The following is a 10150-nucleotide window of genomic DNA, read 5'->3' on the forward strand; positions in this document are numbered from 1 at the left end:
AGCTTGAATGGCCACTCCCCACGATGTACCTGTTCTTTGGCTGAACAGTGGAATTCATTTTCTAGAGCTAATCAGAAACCTTTCAGCAGAACTAAACTCTCTGGAGGAAAAAAAAAAAGCGGCTGCTTGATAAGAGCATTGATCCCACTGTAATCATTATGGTATATCTGCATTCAACATCATATGGGGAAAGTTCCTTTCTAAGAATATAAATGTGGCTGAACGATTGCTGCTTACTTAGTTTTTCTTAACTTTTATAATTGGTTGGGGAGGCGTTTCCCATATGGTCATTTTGGCTAACCCATCCTCATAGGTCTGGTGGTAATCCTCTCATGAACCTGTCCAGCACTATGATTTCTATCATCTTCTCCATGCTGTGGATCTCTGGGCACAGCCACTTCCGTGTTAGATGGATCAGGTCGAACAATTGTGACCTCGGCACTTTGCCGTCCTGGTACCTCCACTCATAGAACCTCTGGGCCCTTATAGCTGTCGTCACCCCAGATCTCGCCAGGATCTCTGCCTTCAACTGGGGGTAATCTGTGGCTGCTTCTGCTGCTATGTCATAGTAGGCCTTCTGGGCTTCCCCACACAGGAAAGGGGCAAGGATGCTGGCCCACTGGTCTTGGGGCCAGGCCTCATGTAGGGCCGTTCTCTCAAAGGCCTCCACATCATCTTCCACCGTCATCTTTTGCAGGTAACTCCTGGCCCTTAGGGGTCGCGTCTCATTAAGGCCATGTGTCAGAGTGGTCAAGGCCTTCAGCTGGCTCACGACCTCCTTTCAGGGTGTCTCGATCCTGGGCTGCCTGGGGGGGGAGGGATAGCTCAGTGGTTTGAGCATTGGCCTGCTAAACCCAGGGTTGTGAGTTCAATCCTTGAGGGGGCCATTTAGGGATCTGGGGCAAAAATCTGTCTGGGGATTGGTCCTGCTTTGAGTAGGGGGTTGGACTAGATGACCTCCTGGGGTCCCTTCCAACCCTGACATTCTATGATCAGCAGCTGATTCGTTTCCTGTTGCAGTCGTACCGACTCCTGTTGGGTGGTCAATTCGGCCCTGGTAGCCTCTTGTTGTGCTGCTGTGGCCTGCACCAGTGCCCTCACTACATTGTCCATTTTGGGGCGGGGGGGTGATTTACCTTGCCCTGGGATGGTTCTCAGTGCCAATGCAATGCCACTCCTGACACCACGTGTGGCAAGGCACCCCTTCTGCCTCGCCAGACGTAACGCTCCCTCCTCTGGCCTGGGATAAATCAGCGCCACTCTGGAGTGTGTCTTTCTTCCCTTTTTGGCGTTTGTTTCTCAGAGCCTTCCCAGTAGGTCTCGGGGCAGGCCTAAGGAGTACTCTTTCCCTAGCCCCCTCACTGGAGCAGCTGTTGTCCTGTTGCTGGCCCAGGGTGTCAGTCCTTCCCCTAAACAGGCACTGGGTTTGGGTGTCTCCCACACTAGAGAAGCCTATCTCCCTGCTGCCACCAGCCTTTCAGCAGTTTGTCCCCCACCCACTAGGAGAGATGTTTTAACAGGTTTCAGGCAGCCCTTAATTGGACTCAGGTGTCCCTAACTGACCTGAAGTAACCCCTTCCCAGCTTGTCGGAAAAAGGGTCTTTAGCATTCTAGGGCTAACATACCTGTTTTCCCAGACCCTCTTGCAGCCGTCCGGCCTGACTTTGTCACAGTCCTTGTTTTTAAAAACCTGAGATGACGTGGAGGACTTTTCTTGTTGCCTATATGGTAAAGAATTACCAATAAAAATCTTGTGTCTCAGATTTTCTTGTTTCTTTATTCTTAATGGAAAGGAATTGAATACAAAATCTTTTCAAAGTTTTAGTTTCTCTTGCCTATTCTGTAGGAGTCTTTTAGTCAGGTTTTTAAGGCTCTGTAGGGAGAAAGGCTTTAGAATCTTTGTTTTGTGCTCTTTTGTGCTAGTTGATTCTGAAGGAATACACAGTTTTTATTCACATGATTAGGTTTTTTAATTTCTCAGTGTACTGATTGCTTACCCTCTTAATAGTAGCTGCTATTGTGGTGGTCTTTACCTTCGTCAAGAAAATGAGTTTCCTCCAAAACCATTAGTATCTCTTTCCAAACTTGATGTGTCACTTATATGGTGAGCCTAATCTCTAAACTGAAGGTCCTACGTTATTTCCAGAATTTTTGAGGACTGTGAAATATTATGGCAGCAATTCACATAACCAACTCTTCTTGCCATCACTAAGACTAAGAATCTGTGACTTCCAGTGATCTCCATGACATTGGGGATCTCCGCGGATGGCAGGGGACCCTCCCACAGCTGCCCAACAGCTGGGGGCAGTGAGACCCCCACAACTGACCAGCTGCCGCTGGTGACCCCTGAGCTGCCCAGCTGCCGCTGCTGGCAGGGGTCCCCCCTGCAGTGGCTCAGCCACTGTGAGTAGCCGGAGCCCCCCGGCAGCTTCCAGCTGCCAACGGCAGAGGGACCCCGAAGCTGCTCAGCGGCCACGGGTCGGCGGGCCCCCGCAGCTCCTCAGCCGCCCTGCAGCTGCTCAGTCGACGCGAGCAGAGCCTTCTCTCCCCCCGCAGCTACCCAGACTCCACTGCTGGCAGCCATCTCCCCTCCCCCCTCCCTGCAACTCCCAGCCCTGCAGGGTGTTGGGGACTCCTCCCAGGTACTGGGCAATGGGGTCACTGCAGCTCCTAGCCACTGCGGCGGGGACAGGGTGCTGGATCCTCCTCCATCCCCATTTTGTCAGGGATGTTTTTATTAATTTTTGTTTATTGCCCATGATCTGTCCATGACAAAATCGTGGGCTTAGCCATCACCATTGAAAGGCAGGTAGTAAATCAGTCATTTGAGTGACCTCAGTGGCATACGCTCCATGCACTTTTAATTTCAAGCAGTGATATTTATCAGCACTAATTTAAGGCTTTGACAATCATATCTGATCTTCTTTTTCTGAGCCCCAAGGTATTTAATAAAATCGACAATGAGTCTCTCTTACTTTGTCACTCATTACCTGTGGCTAATTTATCTCCTTGCTTGTTCAGAAACAGAAGACTAGACTTTAGCCATGTGAGCCAATAATATTTTTGTTCAGTCACTCGCAGTAGCTGTGTGCTAGACCTTATAATGTTATATTTTTCTCCCTATATTCTGATGAAAGTATTCAGATTAACAACGTGGGAACTGAGGTCTTCTACAGAACAAAAACAGTATAGCCAGTAGCACTACAAGCTTCCCCTATGTTTCCCTGCCAGTGTGGTTCAGCCCTGACTTGGAGAGATCATTGTAGGGTAGAAGAGAAGACAATTTTGATATAATTTAGAAATGAAGGTGACTCTGGAATTAAACCTTGATCTATGTAAAATTGTTGGAGGGAAAGAAAATAAAATAAATGATAACAAATAAATAAACTGCAATCTGTGTATTTGTAGATATATTTAGTATGGAGATGCTAATTACAGCAGTCAATGAAAGGGATAGCAATTAGTCATCTGCTTCATGTCTGGTCTTCATGTTTTTGTTATAATTTCTACAATTACAATATCTTTTCCATAACCAGCTATTTTATAGAGTGCTAGTTTTGCTTACTATACCCATGTTCTTAGAAAGGAAGAGGTTTAACTGAGAGCATAATTTAGACAAGAAGGCACTCATTAGATACATGGTTTGCAGTCCATATTATTTTCAGCTGCAACTGAAAAAAGGTTAGTCTAAAAAAAATCAGCTACTGGCTGTTATCTATAGAATAATCCTCGGAAATTGCTTTTTTCATGGCCACTGTGTTTTTCTGCAGTTTTATATTACTACGCTTCTAACAATTGCAGATGCTTTGCATTAGTTCTGTAAATTGATTCCTGTCCTTCTGTTTGTACAGTTTATCGTTTCAAGGTTTTGACCTGGAATATTTCCCAGAAGTCATATAGCTTCTCAGCTTTATATTGTTGACAGGTGTCTCTATCCCAGGCTTTCATACCCTAAGCCTGCAGAGAGGAAAATAGTGGTTAGTCTTCCTGATCTCATAAAACTGGGATCACAGCATTCCATTACCCATTGGTTTTGCTGATACATAGCACTCTTATATTACCATGGTCAGGGCCGGCTCCAGGCACCAGCTTCTCAAGCAGGTGCTTGGGGCGGCGGCTCCGGAGAGGGGCGGCACGTCCAGGTATTCGGCGGCAATTCGGCGGACGGTCCCTCACTCCGCCTGGGAGAGAAGGACCTCCCGCCAAATTGCCGCCGCAGATCGCGATTGCGGCTTTTTGTTGTTGTTTTTTTGGTTTTTGTTTTGGCTGCTTGGGGCGGCCAAAACCCTGGATCCGGCCCTGACCATGGTATATAGTAGGGATGGACTAACCACTGGGCAAAATAAGTAATCCTGAACCTTTGTCCTTCCCACTATAACACATACACACACACACACACACACACACACCCCAGTGCTGGCTTTCTCTATGCCTCTAGTCACAGGCCATACCTAAGTATTGGCAGACAGTAGTGATTTGTTTGCATCATAGCAAAGATAGGTTTTAAGGGGGGATGTAAAAGAGAATAAAGTGGGAGATTTGCCAATTTTGATGGAGAGTTCTTATCGAAATAAGGGACAGCATGGCAGAAAGCACAAAGGCACATGTGGGGAAAGTAGGCAAGCTGTGATCAAGGCAGACATCATGGGCAGACCAAAGTCAGGGGATGACGTTGCAGTAAGAAATTAGATTTGAAAGACAAGTTAGGACTAAATGGTGAAGGGCCTTATATGGTGTAAAATTGGAGATGGGGGACAGGGAGAGAGTGGGGTGAAAAGATGGGTGTGAAGTGGTTGGAACAATGGGCCAGGAAGATGAGCCTAGAGACCACATTTTGAAAGAACATCTCAAGCATAGGGTGATAGCTGTTAAAATTTTTATCTTAGTTACTGCAACTGCAGATTCAGTTCTTAGTCATAGGTGTCTAATCCTTTTTTAAATCTTTGCTGAACTTTTTGCCTCAATATCCTATGGCAACAAATTCCATAGGTTAATTATACATTGGATTAAAAGAGGATTTATTTTATTTGTTTTAAATTTATTGCCTCTGATTTTATCAGGAGCCTTCTAGTTCTTGTATTACTGGAAAGGCAAACAGGAACTGTCTACTGTTACATCTGTATAAGTCTATATACCAATTCCTTTGTACTGGCTACCAGCTGGTAGTGAAAATAATATGCATTGCAAATCACTGCTTTTAAGACCTTCTCAGCTCTCTGGAAAAACACACCTGAAACGTTCTGTTAAGCCCTTTTTATCTGTGGGATGATGAAAAAAGAATAGACTTTTTCCACTGTAAAAGAAAAGTTTACTATATTTTTTTCAACCAGACAACTCAAAAATGGCTGAACTCTGAAATCTGGTTTGTCAGTAATACTCTGCTAAATGTTTGAAATTAACCAAAGACAGGAACGTTTTGAAAATTGCATGCTGAGGGCAGGTCTATGCCACAGATTTCTGCCAACAGAGCTGTGTCAGTCACAGGTGTGATGAGGAGTTATCTCTCATAAAATTGTGGGAGCTGTGCCGCAGAAGCCCCTAGTGTAGATACAGCTATGCTGACAAAAGTGCTTGTTTGCTAGTATAACTTGCTTTGCTCAGGTGTGGTGGAATAAGCTATAATGGTAAGAGTTCCTGGTATAAGTATAAACTGTGTCTAGTCTAGGAGCACTTAGCTAGTATCATATGCCTATACCTATACTCATATACCTATACCTATACTTGTAAAGTGTTCCCAATGTAGACATGGCCTGAGTTTGTAGAAAATGTCATCAACTTTGCAAGCATATAGTTCCAGAGAGATAAACTGTGTTTGCAAGAAGAGTGCTGGAAGTGTACTCTCTTACAAACCAAGTGAGACGTACTAGGCAATGTTTCTATGCCTAGATACCACTCACTGTGTGTTTTCTTCTAGTATTCAAGTTTTTGCCTTAGAAGATTCTTAGTGTCTGAAACTTACTGCTCCCTGAAATCCATCTGAGTCTATCACTTCCTGCTGTTAATAAACCAGAACAATAAAGCCCTAAAGTGTTGCCCATATATTTATTATCTTTCCCATTTTCTTTCTTTTTCTGCTCAGTTTGTAGTGCTCATGGTGTAGTAGACAGAATGGTTTACAAGTTTCCCACGTTAGTGGGAAAGATGGAAAAATCATCATTTTATTTGACTTTTTCTTATTGCAGATTACTATTTTATTTTATTATTATTTATATTATGGTTGCACCAAAAGGTCCCAACAAAGACTGTGCTAAACTCTATTCAAACACCGTGACATAGACTCTGTCCCAAATTGCTTACTGTCTAAATAGACAAGACAAACAGTGGAATAAAGGAAATAGTATTATCCCCATTTGGGCAACAGACATGAAGATTAAGAGTGAAGTTCTGGCCCGATTGAAGTCAGTGGGACTAAGTGACATCCAAGGTCACACAGGAAATATGTGGCAGAGCCCAGTTGAACCCAAATTTACTAACCACTAGACCATTCCTCACTCCTACAAAGTGAAATTAGCTTTAATGGGAAGAGACCAGTGAGACAAAGCCCTGAATGTGATGAGCATTAGAAAATGGTCAGTTTTCAGAATGGAGAGAGGTAAATAGTGGTGTCCCTCACGGATTTGTACTGGGACTAGTGCTGTTCAACATATTCATAAATGATGTGGAAAAGGGGGTAAACAGCAGGATGGCAAAATTCGCAGGCAATACAAAATTACTCAAGATAGTTAAATCCAAAGCAGATTGTGAAGCGTTACAAAGGAATCTCATAAAACTGGGTTACTGAGCAACAAAATGGCAGATGAAAATCAATGTTGATAAATGCAAAGTAATGCACACATTGGAAAACATAATCTCCAGTATACATACAAAATGATGGGGCCTAAATTAGCAGTTACCACTCATGAAAGAGATCTAGGAGTCATTGTGGATAGTTCTCCAAAAACATCCACTCAATGTGCTGCAACAATCAAAAAAGCTAATAGAATGTTAGGAACCATTAAGAAGGGAGACAGAAAATATCATAATGCTACTATATAAATCCATACCTTGAATACTGCGTGCAGTTCTGATTACCCCATCTCAAAATAGATATATTAGAATTGGACAAGATACAGAGAAGGGCAACAACAATGATTAGGGGTATGGAACAGCTTCCGCATGAGGAGAGATTAAAAAGACTGAGACTTTTAACCTTGGAAAAGAGATGACTAAGAGGGGATATGATAGAGGTCTATAAAATCATGACTGGTGTGGAGAAAGTGAATAAGGAAGTGTTATTTACTCCTTCACGTAACCCAAGACCCAGGGTTCACCCAATGAAAGTAATAGGCAGCAGGTTTAAAACAAACAAAAGGAAGTATTCCTTCATACAATGCACAGCAAACCTGTGGAACTTGTTGCCAGAGGATGTTGTGAAGGCCAAAACTATAATGGGGTTCAAAAAAGAATTAGATCAGTTCATGGAGAATAGGTCCATCAATGGATATTAGCCAAGATGGTCAGGGATGCAACCCTATGCTCTGGGTGTCCCTAGCCTCTGATTCCCAAAAGCTGGGAGTGGATGACGGGATGGATCACTCGATGATTGTATGTTCTGTTCATTCCCTCTGAAGCAGCTGGCATTAGCCAGTCAGAAGACAAGATACTGGGATAGATGGACCATTGGTCTGACCCAGTGTAGCTGTTCTTATGTTCTTAGGTCTTATGGGAGGAACTTGATATGTGTTTTATTTTTATTTTTCCCTGATAGCTGCAAAAAATGACATTGCAAAAATTTGTTTAATTTTACCAGCAGTCTCTCTGTAATAGCTTTTCTCTTTATTTCCCAAAAGAAATTGCATTATGAATGAGGCATTTCTAGTTTTCTTAGGAGATGAGCATTGTAAATGTTTAGAGAATAAATAGTACCAGGACTGAGAGATTAGTGAAAAATGTGCTCTTCATGTTTCCTGCCAACCTGTCACAGCCTCACACTGGGGGGTGGCTGTGTTTCTATCCAAAACAGCCCTTAGGTTTTCATTATTATCATTACTCCTTTGAATTGTCTCGCACGAAGGGGCCTCTTAATTTTATGTTCTGCAACAGGAGTCACATCACAGATTTGGGACTCCTTAGCTAACAAAACAGAATACATTGTAGTACTTACCTATTGCTTTTCATCTGCAAAGCCTTTTACAAACAACAAAGCCTCATAACCTTGCTGTGAGGTAAGTAGAGTTATCCCCATTTCATTGATGTGCATCCAGTAGTAGTTAATTTATGACTAGCCCCTGGTCACCGGGAGACAGCAGCAGAGCCAGGATTAGAATTCAAGAGTTCCTGTCTTCAGTCTTGTGCTCAGATTGGTAGACTGTGCTTCTCTAATATGGTCTATGGAAATTTTCCAGATTTACCTGAGTGTGGAAGAGAAGAGGCTGCACATTCAGAAAAGAAGTTTGTGGCAAATAATGCTGGTTTCACACTTAGAAAGCGAACACTGTATAATTCTTAAGAGAATTCCAGTTTCTTTGGTGCAGAAAAATGATAATTCAAAGATTTATTAAGGGCCAAGGAATCAAGATAGTGATTTTACTTTCACTTTTGGAAATTGAAGGATTCTACATTAAAAAGTGAAGACTTGTTCCTTGTTACATGGCTCCTAGGTGGGAGCTGCTAAGTTATTACAGTACCGTTTGTAAAAAGTACACTAAGCATGTTTATAACAAACTGCCAGGAAGGCCCAGTGTTCTGACACTTTTGTGATGCATGCGTGGACAGTACAAGAAAGACATTTTGTAGAACTAGAAGCCTGATGTTTGATTCTGTTTCATAACTTGGTGCCTCTGCCTCTTGTCAAGTCTTCATCATCCAGTTAATGTTCTTTTTACCAATGGATAATTACTAGATGCTGCATCTAGTTCATATTTACTTTGGGGCTTTGTGCCATATCAAGCTAAGTTTGTGGAAGTACCCAGAACCAAGAATTAAAAAAATTACACATGCACGCCTAAAGTACATATACATTAATTCTGATGTCATAAAAATACTGGGGCCAATACAATTTGTTCCTCTAGAATGTTCCACTAAAAAGGGTATTTTCTTTGGGGTTTTTCTGGGGTTTTTTTCTTATTAAAAAAACTACAAAATTAAATGCAAACAAAGTGTAAATACAACATAGAAGGCACATAATTACAATTCTTAAATGTCAGGTAAAGTAGAAGTTAAGGCTTCCTCTGTGTAACAAAACTCACTCAGCCAGGTTAATCCTGGATGGACTTAAAAAATCTGTTTTTCTTGACCAATAAGCACTTATATTACTCTCTGTGTTGATAAATGTATACCATAGTATGTTGCTGTATGAGTGCCATCATCACTTGCATTTTCTGACTTTAAAATTTTAAATTTGTAACCAAAATGTTGTATTTAACATAGCTTTTTGCATGTAGTAGTATATCAGGCAAGCATGTACAAATTCTGACTGTGAAGAACAGCACAGGTCAAACTTATGGTAGCTGCCACTAGCAAATCTATGTACATACTAGCTATTGATAGTATTTCTTTGCAGATGGTTGATTGGTTCCTCACACTCCTTTTTTCTTTCCTTTCCAGCATTTATGAGAAGAATGGTTCCTTTCGATTTAAATACAACCAAGGAAGATCCCATTAGTATTGCTGTCAATGAAATGAAGTCACAAGCAGAAAAAGAGAAGCACAAGAGCAGCTAAAATTATGCAAAAACACCACAGCTTTCCTTGCTGGAGGTTCAATTCTGCTCCATTGTTTTAAAACAATAATAATTCTGTCTGTAATCAAGCACAGCTGCACTTACAGGAGTGATGCAGCTTCAGTAACTCATCAATTGCCAAATATTGACTGAAAGTTCATCATAGTTGTTTCAGGGGAGTGAGGCTATTTAAACCTGAAGATAACGGTATGTACCACATCTGCCAAAGGGTTTCATGGCATAAAGCTTTGTCCTCTTTGAATTCATTTCTATAGTTCGCCTGACTAAAGTTCATTCTTGCTTACAGCAAACATGGATTCTAAAGATTACTAGCTGAAAAACTAGTACACAAACTTTTGCTAAGAGCAAAATTACAGGTGTAAGGAAATTTGGTTTACACTTAAATTTAGGCATTATTTAATAATGATTAATAATCAAGAAACAATTACT

At 41.9% G+C, this 10150-nt stretch overlaps 1 protein-coding gene across 1 annotated transcript in view; it reads left to right on the top strand.

Moving 5' to 3' along the window:
• CEP128 (centrosomal protein 128) overlaps positions 1 to 9701 on the top strand; it is a 421445-nt gene extending 411744 nt beyond the window's left edge. Inside the window, exon 23 of the mRNA XM_065403283.1 lies at positions 9586 to 9701. Within this exon, the coding sequence (XP_065259355.1) occupies positions 9586 to 9701 (116 nt within the window). The remainder of the gene's footprint in view (positions 1 to 9585) is intronic.
• Positions 9702 to 10150: the final 449 nt, after the last annotated feature.

The sequence above is a fragment of the Emys orbicularis genome, chromosome 4, assembly GCF_028017835.1.
Source record: "Emys orbicularis isolate rEmyOrb1 chromosome 4, rEmyOrb1.hap1, whole genome shotgun sequence".
In the NCBI taxonomy this organism is placed as follows: domain Eukaryota; kingdom Metazoa; phylum Chordata; order Testudines; family Emydidae; genus Emys; species Emys orbicularis.